Source organism: Oncorhynchus mykiss, chromosome 2 (genome assembly GCF_057628025.1).
Source record: "Oncorhynchus mykiss isolate SJ-2025 chromosome 2, ASM5762802v1, whole genome shotgun sequence".
NCBI classification, from domain to species: Eukaryota; Metazoa; Chordata; class Actinopteri; order Salmoniformes; family Salmonidae; genus Oncorhynchus; species Oncorhynchus mykiss.
The window spans coordinates 7,133,463-7,150,000 of NC_143023.1; the positions used below are offsets into that span (position 1 = coordinate 7,133,463).

At 40.9% G+C, this 16,538-nt stretch overlaps 1 protein-coding gene across 7 annotated transcripts in view; it reads right to left on the reverse strand.

Moving 5' to 3' along the window:
• LOC149984794 (neurobeachin-like protein 2) overlaps positions 1-16,538 on the reverse strand; it is a 131,875-nt gene that overhangs the window by 24,296 nt on the left and 91,041 nt on the right. For all 7 annotated transcript variants that reach the window (XM_090186837.1, XM_090186832.1, XM_090186824.1 and 4 more), the window contains 7 exons: positions 11,421-11,577; positions 9,685-9,828; positions 8,370-8,495; positions 7,594-7,794; positions 1,714-1,863; positions 1,109-1,266; positions 117-241 (listed from right to left, as the gene is read on the reverse strand). In XM_090186837.1, coding sequence (XP_090042963.1) covers positions 117-241; positions 1,109-1,266; positions 1,714-1,863; positions 7,594-7,794; positions 8,370-8,495; positions 9,685-9,828; positions 11,421-11,577 — 1,061 coding nt within the window. The remainder of the gene's footprint in view (positions 1-116; positions 242-1,108; positions 1,267-1,713; positions 1,864-7,593; positions 7,795-8,369; positions 8,496-9,684; positions 9,829-11,420; positions 11,578-16,538) is intronic.

A 16,538-nucleotide genomic window follows, 5' to 3' on the forward strand; every position in this document is an offset into this window, starting at 1 on the left:
TTCAACAAAAGCAATTCACTGAAATCTGTTAGACATGGCTACGACGTCATAACTGGGCAAAGCACATAAAGTCCTAACATGCGATGTATAGTTGTCCTCTCATAAGGCGTACGTACCCATGTTGTCTCTGAAGGCGCTGGCTTCCTGGTGAGTGTCGTACTGGTAGTTAGGCACTAGTTTCAGACGCATCTTAGAGTACGTCTCCGCGCTGGACAACTTCCATTTCACCTCTAGTGGGACTCTGAGGTACAAATCACAGTAGATTCCAGTCAGGCACAAAGCACCACAACAAAGCTTACAACATATGATGACATTAGTAGTCGAGTCCATCTGGTGCAGGGCAAAGCTCCCATTATATGTTGATCTAGGGTCAGTTTTGCACTTTAACCCCTAATGGTTAAAGGAGTTGTTCACTATTTTACAACATGATGTTAGATGGTTCCTCACCTTGAAAGTAGCCTATGAGCCAGGAGAAACAGTCATTAGAAACCTAAGCTAACTTTAGCAACCGCTAGCTAAAAATCAATGGAAGTGATGGGGGGATGAGCATGTTTATCTTTTACATGGTCAAATGCTCTTAAAGTAACTCAAACCAAGTAACATCAAACCAAATAAGGAGTTGATGTCAGGTGACTTGGACAGTATTTGTTTCTAAACATGCCCCCATCAAATCCATTAATTTGTAGCTAGCGGTGGCTAAAGTTAGCTGACGTTTGAAAAGGGTTGATTAAAGATAACTGCACCATAGATTCCAGTTTCTCCTGGCCCATAGACTACTTTCAGGGTGAGGAACCAGCTAACGTCATGTTGTAAAAATAATGAACTACTCCTTTAATGTTAGGACATGGGGAAGGTAACCAGAGCCTAGATATATATACACCTTACTATGGAATAGGGTGCCATTAGCCCTATGGGCCTTGGTCAAAAGTAGATCACTATTTAGGGAATAGGGTGCCATTAGCCCTATGGGCCTTGGTCAAAAGTAGATCACTATATAGGGAATAGGGTGCCATTAGCCCTATGGGCCTTGGTCAAAAGTAGATCACTATATAGGGAATAGGGTGCCATTTGGGACGGAATCATAGATATAGATAGGATAGAGTCAGACCTGTGTGCCCAGGCCCCTCTCTCGCTGGTGAGCAGCCTGCGGAGGGACTCCCAATGGCGCCACACTACTCCCTGCTGGCCGGAGCTCTGTTTCTGACCACTGTGGTAACGGCTGTTTTCACTGCGGACCCGCCTCAGGTACGGGTCCACTATCACCTCCTGTAAAGAGCACGCACAGACCCCATGAGCGCGCACGAACATGCACACACACAGAAATACCTGTCGATTAGTGACCCATCAGCAATACGAGCACAAACCAAGTTGTACTGGGCTGATAATCCACAGCTTCAGAATACTCCAGATCACCACAATATAATGAAGACAGTATAACTAGCTGAACAAAAACAACTTTCAAGACACATAATATTGACTTGATATTAATGTCATAATGGAGGTTATGTCATAATGGAGGTTATGTCATAATGGAGGTTATGTCATAATGGAGGTTATGCCTTAATGGAGGTAATGCCATAATGGAGGTTATGCCATAATGGAGGTTATGTCATAATGGAGGTTATGTCATAATGGAGGTTATGTCATAATGGAGGACAGTGGGCTGTACTATGACCTCATAGGAGTACCAGGCCTGCTAGTAGCATAGTTTACCTGGAACTTGTCTTTGCTGTAGGTCCTCTCTTTGTCCCTCCGTATGGCAGTGCTCATCAGGTCATCAAAGCACGAGTTCCAGAAGTTAGACATGAGGTCATGACTCTTCCCAAACTGATCCAGTTCATACTGCTCCATGGTGGGCTGCACCTACACGTTACATACACACATTATATACAGTAATGTTATATACTACCTACACATTATATACACACATTATATACAGTAATGTTATATACTACCTACACGTTACATACACACATTATATACAGTCATGTTATATACTACCTAAACATTATATACACACATTATATACTGTAATGTTATATACTACCTACACATTACATACACACATTATATACAGTAATGTTATATACTACCTACACATTATATACAGTAATGTTATATACTACCTACACATTATATACTGTAATGTTATATACTACCTACACATTACATACAGTAATGTTATATACTACCTATACATTATATACAGTAATGTTATATACTACCTACACATTATATACAGTAATGTTATATACTACCTACACATTATATACAGTAATGTTATATACTACCTACACATTATATACAGTAATGTTATATACTACCTACACATTACATACAGTAATGTTATATACTACCTACACATTATATACAGTAATGTTATATGCTACCTACACATTATATACACACATTATATACAGTAATGTTATATACTACCTATTCATTATATACTGTAATATTATATACTACCTACACATTACATACACACATTATATACAGTAATGTTATATACTACCTACACATTATATACAGTAATGTTATATACTACCTACACATTACATACACACATTACATACAGTAATGTTATATACTACCTACACATTATATACACACATTACTGTATGTAATGTTATATACTACCTACACATTATATACAGTAATGTTATATACTACCTACACATTATATACAGTAATGTTATATACTACCTACACATTATATACACACATTATATACAGTAATGTTATATACTACCTACACATTACATACACACATTATATACAGTAATGTTATATACTACCTACACATTATATACACACATTACTGTATGTAATGTTATATACTACCTACACATTATATACAGTAATGTTATATACTACCTACACATTATATACAGTAATGTTATATACTACCTACACATTATATACAGTAATGTTATATACTACCTACACATTACATACACACATTATATACAGTAATGTTATATACTACCTACACATTATATACAGTAATGTTATATATTACCTACACATTATATACACACATTATATACAGTAATGTTATATACTACCTACACACATTATATACAGTAATGTTATATACTACCTACACATTATATACACACATTACTGTATGTAATGTTATATACTACCTACACATTATATACAGTAATGGTATATACTACCTACACATTATATACAGTAATGTTATATACTACCTACACATTATATACAGTAATGTTATATACTACCTACACATTATATACAGTAATGTTATATACTACCTACACATTATATACAGTAATGTTATATACTACCTACACATTACATACACACATTATATACAGTAATGTTATATACTACCTACACATTATATACAGTAATGTTATATACTACCTATACATTATATAGAGTAATGTTATATACTACCTACACATTATATACAGTAATGTTATATATTACCTACACATTATATACAGTAATGTTATATACTACCTACACATTATATACAGTAATGTTATATACTACCTACACATTACATACAGTAATGTTATATATTACCTACACATTATATACAGTAATGTTATATACTACCTACACATTATATACAGTAATGTTATATACTACCCACACATTATATACAGTAATGTTATATACTACCTACACATTATATACAGTAATGTTATATACTACCTACACATTATATACAGTAATGTTATATATTACCGATACATTATATACAGTACTGTTATATACTACCTACACATTATATACAGTAATGTTATATACTACCTACACATTATATACAGTAATGTTATATATTACAGATACATTATATACAGTAATGTTATATACTACCTACACATTATATACAGTAATGTTATATATTACCGATACATTATATACAGTAATGTTATATACTACCTACACATTATATACAGTAATGTTATATATTACCGATACATTATATACAGTAATGTTATATACTACCTACACATTATATACAGTAATGTTATATACTACCTACACATTATATACAGTAATGTTATATATTACCTACACATTATATACAGTAATGTTATATACTACCTACACATTATATACAGTAATGTTATATACTACCTACACATTATATACAGTAATGTTATATATTACCGATACATTATATACAGTAATGTTATATACTACCTACACATTATATACATTAATGTTATATATTACCGATACATTATATACAGTAATGTTATATACTACCTACACATTATATACAGTAATGTTATCTACTACCTACACATTATATACAGTAATGTTATATACTACCTACACATTATATACAGTAATGTTATATATTACCTACACATTATATACAGTAATGTTATATACTACCTACACATTATATACACACATTATATACAGTAATGTTATATACTACCTATACATTATATACAGTAATGTTATATATTACCGATACATTATATACAGTAATGTTATATACTACCTACACATTATATACAGTAATGTTATATACTACCTACACATTATATACAGTAATGTTATATATTACCGATACATTATATACAGTAATGTTATATACTACCTACACATTATATACAGTAATGTTATATACTACCTACACATTATATACAGTAATGTTATATACTACCTACACATTATATACAGTAATGTTATATACTACCTACACATTATATACAGTAATGTTATATATTACCGATACATTATATACAGTAATGTTATATACTACCTATACATTATATACAGTAATGTTATATACTACCTACACATTATATACAGTAATGTTATATACTACCTACACATTATATACAGTAATGTTATATACTACCTACACATTATATACAGTAATGTTATATACTACCTACACATTATATACAGTAATGTTATATACTACCTACACATTATATACAGTAATGTTATATACTACCTACACATTATATACAGTAATGTTATATATTACCGATACATTATATACAGTAATGTTATATACTACCTATACATTATATACAGTAATGTTATATACTACCTACACATTATATACAGTAATGTTATATATTACCGATGCATTATATACAGTAATGTTATATACTACCTACACATTATATACAGTAATGTTATATACTACCTACACATTATATACAGTAATGTTATATATTACCGATACATTATATACAGTAATGTTATATACTACCTACACATTATATACAGTAATGTTATATATTACCGATACATTATATACAGTAGTGTTATATACTACCTACACATTATATACAGTAATGTTATATATTACCGATACATTATATACAGTAATGTTATATACTACCTACACATTACATACACACATTATATACAGTAATGTTATATACTACCTACACATTATATACAGTAATGTTATATACTACCTACACATTACATACACACATTATATACAGTAATGTTATATACTACCTACACATTATATACACACATTATATACAGTAATGTTATATACTACATACACATTACATACACACATTATATACAGTAATGTTATATATTACCGATACATTATATACAGTAATGTTATATATTACCGACACATTGTATACTGTAATGTTATATACTACCTACACATTATATACTGTAATGTTATATACTACCTACACATTATATACTGTAATGTTATAAACTACATACACATTGGCAAAGGCCCTAAAGGTAATGGACCTAAGCTGATAAACCGGCACACAGACAAACTGTTGCTCAGAGACTGGGAAAGAGACTGGGAAAGAGACTGGGAAAGAGACTGGGAAAGAGACTGGGAAAGAGACTGGGAAAGAGACTGGGAAAGAGGGACACCTAGTCAGTTGTACAACTGAATGCATTCAACTGAGATGTGTCTTCTGCATTTAACCCAACCCCTCTGACTCAGACTGGGAGCAAAGGTCAAAACTGGGCTCTACTGCCAGATCTATGACATTTTCTATTTACAAGATATCTAAACAAAACAGATTTGTGATTATTCACCGTCACACACATTTATAATAAATCCTCAGCTGAACCAAGTGGGTAGACGTCTGTTTGGCTTCATATCCTCAAACCTCTTGGTCTGCTAGGTGACTTCTCTTCCATTAAATTCACACGGTAAATACAAGGAAAGCTTTCCGATTCTGTTCTCATTTCTAACCTGGGAGAGAAGCCACTCTCCTGGACAAAATCCTGGCCTTCCATCCACGTACCTCCAGTGTGTAGATTAAGAGGTAAATAATGAGAGGAGGACACTGAACAGACAGATTATCTGTCCCTGGTTTAGTTTTCACTCTGAGGCAGAAAGGAGGATGTGACATCAGCCTGTCTAGAAACACTAGCCTGAGAGAAGAGACAAAACGTCAACACCGCGTTTAGTAGAAGAACCTACGGACTCAGTTTAGTTTCTGAACTAAAGAAGAGAAGAGACAAAACGTCAACACCGCATTTAGTAGAAGAACCTACGGACTCAGTTTAGTTTCTGAACTAAAGAAGAGAAGTGTACAAGCTAATGTTTTTTAGCCTGTCCAGGAACTACCAAGGGACTACCGAGGAAAATGAGCTGTCCAACATACTTGACTGTATGTTTGTTTATTCCATGTGTAACTCTGTGTTGTTGTTTGTGTCGCACTGCTTTGCTTTATATTGGCCAGGTTGCAGTTGGAAATGAGAACTTTTTCTCAACTGGCCTACCCGGTTAATTAAATAAAAAACATTTTTATTTTTAAATGTTTTAATACGACACTGTCTGAGACGTTGACTATAATCCATTGTCCATGGCCTGTGTGGTCCAGCCGTTACGACACACAGGTATACCAGAGTCGGCGAGGGTTGGAATCCATCCCACTGCCCTTTCACTCACCCTTCCCTGTCTTTCAAACAGTTTACTATCGCTTCAATACAAAAAGCAAAAAAAAATTAAGAAGTGGGACTGACCCAGTCCTTAAAAAAATACCTTTATTATTAATTGTCCGTCTGAAATAAATCACGTCCCAAATGGCTTCCATGGGGCAGAAGGCTGTGTGATGTTGTGATTCTGGATGGTCAGATAGCGAGCAACAAGCTGTCATGGGGAATCGTAGGTGGCTAGTTTCAGCTGGTTTCAGCTAGTTTCAGCTGGTTTCAACTCGTTGCAGCTCGTTTCAGCTCGTTTCAACTCATTTCAGCTCGTTTCAGCTCGTTTCAGCTAGTTTTATGTTGTTCTTGATACCATGTTCTGTTTTGACGTGTTTGACTGATGTCATGTCTATGCTAATATGGCTCAAGTTCCTTAGCTAGCTAACCTACAACTGCAACGATGGATTTTAGAAACAAAAATAACTCCTTGTGCTCATATATTCAGTTTCAATAAACACTAAGATGAAATATAGTTTACATGTTGTTAACAATCTTAGCCAACCCCGTCTGTTTGGCTGCGCACCCGTTGGTTTTGTTGCTAAACAACCAACCCGTCTGTAAGGCCCTGGTCAAATGTAGTGCACTATATAGGGAATAGTGTGCCATTTGGGATACAGCCTATATAAAGAAGAAGATTGATGAAGGTTGAGCAGTACTGACGTGGCGTTGGTAGAAGTCCAGCCACTCTACTGTGTGGCTGTAGCTCTGGAGGTCCTGGGCGAAGGTGGGGCTGCCGTTGGTGACTGGCAGGCTGGGCAGCAGGCCGTGCAGGGTCACGGGGTCAGCGTGTTGGTCCAGGAGGGTACGCACGATAGGCACGAGCTGAGAAAAGGTCTCCGTGTGTCCTCCGTTGGGGCCCGCCTAAAAATAAAAAAACACCTTACTGTCGTACTTGTCTTTCTTACACTAGCAGTCGTACTTGTCTTTCTTACACTAGCAGTCGTACTTGTCTTTCTTACACTAGCAGTTGTACTTGTCTTTCTTACACTAGCAGTCGTACTTGTCTTTCTTACACTAGCAGTCGTACTTGTCTTTCTTACACTAGCAGTCGTACTTGTCTTTCTTACACTAGCAGTCGTACTTGTCTTTCTTACACTAGCAGTTGTACTTGTCTTTCTTACACTAGCAGTCGTACTTGTCTTTCTTACACTAGCAGTCGTACTTGTCTTTCTTACACTAGCAGTCGTACTTGTCTTTATTTACTAGTGTAAAGCCAGTGATAAGACTGGAAACACCAGAATAACAGATGTCAATATGTTCTCACAGTAAAAGGTCTCTCACGAGCACCGACTTAGCAAATGGCTGCTTTATTGAGGAATGTTTTAATTGCAATGACGATGTATGTGGTCGTCTTGCCTACTTTACCTGAATGCATTAACTAAGTCGCTCTGGATAAGGGCGTCTGCTAAAATGACAAATGTCCAACGTAAATGTACCTCCATTACCCCGCCGGGCCACAGGGGGGCACCTAGTCGCCCCAGCAGGAAGCACACCTCGTCCCAGCCCAGAGATAGAACTGTCTGCAGGAGGCTGTGGAGTTTAACGCAGGCCATTACAGACACCTGGGGAGAGAGGGAAGGGAGAGAGACAGAGACACAGAGACAGAGAGACACAGAGACAGAGAGACACAGAGAGAGAAACAGAGAGAGACACAGAGACATAGAGACACAGAGAGAGAAACAGAGAGAGACACAGAGACAGAGAGAGAAACAGAGAGAGACACAGAGACAGAGAGGCACAGAGAGAGAAACAGAGAGAGACACAGAGACAGAGAGACACAGAGAGAGACACAGAGAGAGAGACACAGAGAGAGAGAAATGATTTGGTCAAAAAGCAAATTAGGCTCCACTTCAAAAGTATTCTCACAGGTCTTAAAATCAACAGAAGTCCTAGTAAATGTTTCATCAGTACACAAACCTAATATTATTATTATTCCAGCTGATGTATTTTTTAAGTGGGGTACTAATACTAACAAAACACACAACAACAATTCAAGTGGATGGAAAAAGCTTTGCTCCTTCAAAAAGAAATAAACAAATCCCAACGCTTAAAGGAACATTTTGGACCATTTATTTATGACCACTTGATACTACTCCTACAGGAGTGCAAAATAGCACCCCATTCCCTACATAGTGCACTACCTCTGACCAGAACGTTATGCACTATGTAGGGAACAGGGTACCATTTGGGATGCACCCCAACAGTAGTTATAACTCAGAGAAGAGCTGCCCCGTCCTACACAACACTCCTCGGGAGGAATGCTAGCTATGTTCTCTGTGCACTGATAGATAACCATAGAAGGACTGGTGTTCTAAACACACCTTCCCCTCAAAAGGTCTAACCTTTATTTGATAGTAAATGTGTACTGACAGACAGAGCATTGGGATTGGTCCCACAGCCTTTATTTGATAGTAAATGTGTACTGACAGACAGAGCATTGGGATTGGTCCCACAGCCTTTATTTGATAGTAAATGTGTACTGACAGACAGAGCATTGGGATTGGTCCCACGGCATTTGGAGTTTAAACTTTCAAACCCACGCGTTGACTTATGCCCTCAATGGATGTAGTTTGGAGAAAGAAGTTGTTTCCCCAAATAGCACCCTATTCCACCCCTATCTCAGCCTATGGGCTCTGGTCAAAAGTAGTACACTATATAGTGAATAGGGAGCCATTCGGCATGCAAGCCAGAGTTTGAGCCAGTCTAGTTTGGCTAGAGGGAGGTGGGTGTAGCGTAACATAGGTGACTGACCTGTGAGTCCTGTTGCTGGATGTAGCCGGTGATGATGCGCAGGCCGATCTGAGCCATCTCTCTGAGCTCCAGAGCCCCGGGGGTACCAGGGGTGCTGTGCCACGCCTGTAGTCTGTCCAGGAGGTTCACCACCCCCTCAAAGATCTACGACGACAACACACCTGTTAACAGTCTACAACACATTCTCATTCAATTCAATTCCCACAAGGGGCAATTATGTAGATACGTGAAAACAACATAACAGTGACTCAATTCTCAAGACCGGGTTACCACACAGTTAAATTATATAGCTAGAACTACTGTTCAAAACATCCTTCAAAACAGTAGCCAAGCTAAAGCCAACACAGAAGACAAGACACAGCCACTGACATTAAACACACACACATTCACGATTACAGGAAGTAGCTGTGCCGTTAATACATGTAACTACATGTAATCTAAAATGTAATCTACCTAATCCCAGAATATGTATTATTTACCATGAGAGGACCATAAACAATAACTAGTAATGCTGCATACTTCAAGAAAGGTTCCATCTCACCTTTCTGGGAAAAAATTGCTGAGATGAAGTCACTTTTGAGGACACAAGCTCAAATACACAGTACAAATATTATACAAATATTGAAAATATGAAATATTTTATGACGTATTTTCTATTCAATAAAACTGTAATGAATAAGGCTTGAAATGACTTCTACGCTTTCTAAATATAGTATAATCAGATTATAAAACCCACTAACTATAAGACTTCACCTTTCTTACAACTGTAAAATACATATTTGTATTTTCAGTGTCAGAGAAAAGGTGCATATTTTCTAAAGGTCTCTCTTGATCAAAACATCGGCCCCCACCGCTGTGAGCCACACACACCTCTAGCCTGGCTTCCTGAACACGTTAGCAACTCGCCTTTCGTCTCATATTATTATCGTCCATCTAGGAGAAACTGAAAGTGTTTTCTTTTGTTTCAAATCTAGGAATGATATGAGATTAATGGCTGTAAATGGATCTCTGAATGTGCTACAGTGAATAAACCACTCTCTTGTTGAGCTACGATGTAAGGATTGCAGGCATGTGCTTTGTCAGTGTCTGTGACATAGGGTTCCAGCCAGGAGATGACGGACAGTCGGAAGAGCCAATTAAAACGGTAGGACGGACATCCCAGCTTCAAGTGGTTTCAGATTTCACATCCTACGTCACATAGGCGCAAAAAAATATACTACTGTGTCCGTGGGAACTAGGGCTGGCGCTCAATGCAAGCCATTTCCATCTACAGGGTCCACAGATGGATCTCTAAATGAAACTATGGGTCAGGACTGGAACCAGAACCACGCAGGTCCCCTAAACAGGGGACTTTACATCTAACAGGTGAGTAATATTTTCCTGCAATCAAGGTTAGACATCCGCAACATATGGTTTATATAGTGGACGGTTTGTACCGACAAAACTCTCATCTCAGTGGCACGTACTCGACACACATCCATAGTCTCTCTCTCTCGGCTGTTTGGTACAAAGGTCAACCCTATGCAAAAGGATACCATCAGATCACGGATTTTACATTCACAAATAATTGAGCATGGCTGATATTGTCTGCATCCCAAATGGCACCCTACTCCCTATATAGTGCACTACTGTTGACCAGAGCCCTATGGACCCTGGTCAAAAGTAGTGCACTACATAGAAATATATGGTGCCATTTGGGATGCAGACAACGTGTGGACCATGGTGCAGTACTGTACCTTCTCGCTCCACAGGGCCTGGTTGTCTGTTCCCTCTGAGAAGAGGAAGTCCTGGAGCAGCCTGAGGAGACGCAGCAGACTGGGGAAGTATGGTAGAGAGACACCCTGAGAGTCCCTCAGGTCTGACAGAGAAGACTCCAGCATCATCTCTAACAGACTGAGAGATAGAAACACAGCAGAAAGGAGGGAGGGAGAATAGCCAGTCAACATTTAACTAGCCAGTTAACATTTAGGGCTACATTTTGCTCAACCGAAACAGGACAGAACTGAAAAAAAGTTTATTTCTGTGGTTGATGTAAGACCATTAAACAGGTTAACATTCACAAGGCCGCAGAGCCAGACTGATTACCAGGATGCATACTCAGAGCAAGCACCAACCAACTGGCAAGTGTCTTCACTGACATGTTCAACCTCTCCCTGACCCAGTAATACCTACATGTTTCCACCATAGTCCCTGTGCCCAAGAACGCCAAGGTAACCTGCCTAAATGACTATCGCCCCGTAGCACTCACATTTATAGCCAAGAAATGCTTTGAAAGGCTGGTCATGGTTCAGATCAACAGCATCACCCCTGGACCCACTCTAATTCACATACCGCCCCAACAGATCCACAGATGACGCAATCTCTATTGCCCTCCACACTGCCCTTTCCCACCTGGACAAGAGGAATACCTATGTGAGAATGCTGTTCATTGAATACAGCTCAGCGTTCAACACCACAGTCCCCTCCAAGCTCATCACTAAGCTAAGGACCCTGGGAGTAAACACCTCCCTCTACAACTGGATCCTGGACTTCCTGACGGGCCGCCCCCCAGGTGGTAAGGGTAGGTAACAACACATCTGCCACACTGACACCCTACTGTACTCCCTGTTCACCCACGACTGCGTGGCCACGCATAACTCAAACACCATCATTACCTTTTCTGACGACACGACGGTGGTAGGCCTGATCACCGACGACGATGATGAGACAGCCTATAGGGAGGTCAGTGACCTGGCAGTGTGGTATCAGGACAACAAAATCTCCCTCAACATCTGCAAGACAAATGAGCTGATCTCTGAATACAGGAAACAGAGGGCCGAGCACGCCCCCATTCACCTCGACGGGGCTGTAGTGGAGCGGGTCGAGAGCTTTCAAGTTCCTCTGTGTCCACATCACTAAGGAATTAACATGGTCCACACACACCCACACAGTCATGAAGAAGGCACGACAACGCCTCTTCCCCCTCAGAAGGCACGACAACGCCTCTTTCCCCTCAGAAGGCACGACAACGCCTCTTCCCCCTCAGGAGGCACGACAACGCCTCTTCCCCCTCAGGAGGCACGACAACGCCTCTTCCCCCTCAGGAGGCACGACAACGCCTCTTCCCCCTCAGAAGGCACGACAACGCCTCTTCCCCCTCAGGAGGCACGACAACGCCTCTTCCCCCTCAGGAGGCACGACAACGCCTCTTCCCCCTCAGGAGGCACGACAACGCCTCTTCCCCCTCAGGAGGCACGACAACGCCTCTTCCCCCTCAGGAGGCACGACAACGCCTCTTCCCCCTCAGAAGGCACGACAACGCCTCTTCCCCCTCAGAAGGCACGACAACGCCTCTTCCCCCTCAGAAGGCACGACAACGCCTCTTCCCCCTCAGAAGGCACGACAACGCCTCTTCCCCCTCAGAAGAAGGCACGACAACGCCTCTTCCCCCTCAGAAGGCACGACAACGCCTCTTCCCCCTCAGAAGGCATGACAACGCCTCTTCCCCCTCAGGAGGCACGACAACGCCTCTTCCCCCTCAGAAGGCATGACAACGCCTCTTCCCCCTCAGGAGGCACTGCAACGCCTCTTCCCCCTGAGGAGGCGGTAAAGATGTGTCATGGGACCTCAGATCCTCAAAGTTCTACAGCTGCACCATTGAGAGCATCTTGACAGGCTGCATTCCACCACAAGGCGCTAGAGGGAAGTGCGTACGGCCCAGAACATCACTGGTACCCTGTGTATGTAGCCTAGTTATCGATGATCTCTCACTCCTGCACATGGACTCAGTACTGGTACCCTGTGTATGTAGCCTAGTTATCAATTATCTCTCACCCCTGCACATGGACTCAGTACTGGCCTCGGTACTAGCCTAGTTATCGATGATCTCTCACTCCTGCACATGGACTCAGTATTGGTACCCTGTGTATGTAGTCTAGTTATCAATTATCTCTTACTCCTGCACATGGACTCAGTACGGGTACCCTGTGTATGTAGCCTAGTTATCAATTATCTCTCACCCCTGCACATGGACTCAGTACTGGTACCCTGTGTATGTAGCCTAGTTATCAATTATCTCTCACCCCTGCACATGGACTCAGTACGGGTACCCTGTGCATGTACTTAGTTATCAATTATCTATCACTCCTGCACATGGACTCAGTACTGGCCTCGGTACTAGCCTAGTTATCAATTATATCTTACTCCTGCACATGGACTCAGTACTGGCTTCTGTACTAGCCTAGTTATCAATTATATCTTACTCCTGCACATGGACTCAGTACTGGCCTCGGTACTAGCCTAGTTATCAATTATCTCTTACTCCTGCACATGGACTCAGTACTGGCCTCGGTACTAGCCTAGTTATCAATTATCTCTTACTCCTGCACATGGACTCAGTACTGGCCTCGGTACTAGCCTAGTTATCAATTATCTCTTACTCCTGCACATGGACTCAGTACTGGTACCCTGTGTATGTACTTAGTTATCAATTATCTCTCACCCCTGCACATGGACTCAGTACTGGCCTCGGTACTAGCCTAGTTATCAATTATCTCTCATCCCTGCACATGGACTCAGTACTGGCCTCGGTACTAGCCTAGTTATCAATGATCTCTCATCCCTGCACAAGGACTCAGTACTGGCCTCGGTACTAGTCTAGTTATCAATTATCTCTTACTCCTGCACATGGACTCAGTACTGGCCTCGGTACTAGCCTAGTTATCAATTATCTCTTACTCCTGCACATGGACTCAGTACTGGTACCATGTGTATGTACTTAGTTATCATCAATTATCTCTCATCCCTGCACATGGACTCAGTACTGGGCTCGGTACTAGTCTAGTTATCAATTATCTCTCACCCCTGCACATGGACTCAGTACTGGCCTCGGTACTAGCCTAGTTATCAATTATCTCTCAATCCTGCACATGGACTCAGTACTGGCCTCGGTACTAGCCTAGTTATCAATTATCTCTTACTCCTGCACATGGACTCAGTACTGGCCTCGGTACTAGTCTAGTTATCAATTATCTCTCAATCCTGCACATGGACTCAGTACTGGCCTCGGTACTAGCCTAGTTATCAATTATCTCTTACTCCTGCACATGGACTCAGTACTGGCCTCGGTACTAGTCTAGTTATCAATTATCTCTCAATCCTGCACATGGACTCAGTACTGGCCTCGGTACTAGCCTAGTTATCAATTATCTCTCAATCCTGCACATGGACTCAGTACTGGCCTCGGTACTAGCCTAGTTATCAATTATATCTTACTCCTGCACATGGACTCAGTACTGGCCTCGGTACTAGCCTAGTTATCAATTATCTCTCACCCCTGCACATGGACTCAGTACTGGCCTCGGTACTAGCCTAGTTATCGATGATCTCTCACTCCTGCACATGGACTCAGTACTGGCCTCGGTATTAGCCTAGTTATCAATTATCTCTTACTCCTGCACATGGACTCAGTACTGGCCTCGGTATTAGCCTAGTTATCAATTATCTCTCACCCCTGCACATGGACTCAGTACTGGCCTCGGTACTAGCCTAGTTATCGATGATCTCTCACTCCTGCACATGGACTCAGTACTGGCCTCGGTACTAGCCTAGTTATCAATTATCTCTCATCCCTGCACATGGACTCAGTACTGGCCTCGGTACTAGCCTAGTTATCAATTATCTCTTACTCCTGCACATGGACTCAGTACTGGCCTCGGTACTAGCCTAGTTATCAATTATCTCTCACTCCTGCACATGGACTCAGTACTGGTACCCTGTGTATGTACTTAGTTATCAATTATCTCTCATCCCTGCACATGGACTCAGTACTGGGCTCGGTACTAGTCTAGTTATCAATTATCTCTCACCCCTGCACATGGACTCAGTACTGGCCTCGGTACTAGCCTAGTTATCAATTATCTCTCAATCCTGCACATGGACTCAGTACTGGCCTCAGTACTAGCCTAGTTATCAATTATCTCTCACTCCTGCAAATGGACTCAGTACTGGTACCCTGTGTATGTACCTAGTTATTGTTCCTCATTGTTATTCCGTTTCTCTCTGCATGGTTGTGAAGGGCCCGTCAGTAAGCACTTCACTGTTAGTCCACACCTGTTGTTTACCAAGCATTTGATCAAATAAAACTTGTTTTGAAGTCACCGAAATGAATCTGTTTACTGACATGAGACAGAGGGAGTTGCATATCAAGGACAGTGGGAGTGACTGACTGACTAACCTGGGTCCCAAACAACACGTTTGACCAGGGCCCATAGGGTGCCATTTGGGATGCAGACACTGACTGACTGGCTGGCTGGCTGACTAACTAAATAGATGACTGAATAACTAACTAAATATCTGACTGACTGACTGACTGACTGGCTGGCTGGCTGGCTGGCTGGCTGGCTGGCTGGCTGGCTGGCTGGCTGGCTGGCTGGCTGGCTGGCTGGCTGGCTGGCTAAATAGCTGACTGGATAACTAACTAAATTGCTGACTGGATAACTAATTAAATATCTGACTGACTGACTGACTGGCTGGCTGACTGGCTGGCTGACTAAATAGCTGACTGGCTGGCTGACTAAATAGCTGACTGGATAACTAACTAAATATCTGACTGACTGACTGGCTGGCTGGCTGACTGACTGGCTAACTAAATAGCTGACTGGATAACTAACTAAATAGCTGACTGGATAACTAACTAAATAGCTGACTGACTGACTGGCTGGCTGGATGGCTGGCTGGCTGGCTGGCTGGCTGGCTAACTAAATAGCTGACTGGATAACTAACTAAATAGCTGACTGACTGACTGGCTGGCTAACTAAATAGCTGACTGGATAACTAACTAAATAGCTGACTGGATAACTAACTAAATAGCTGAC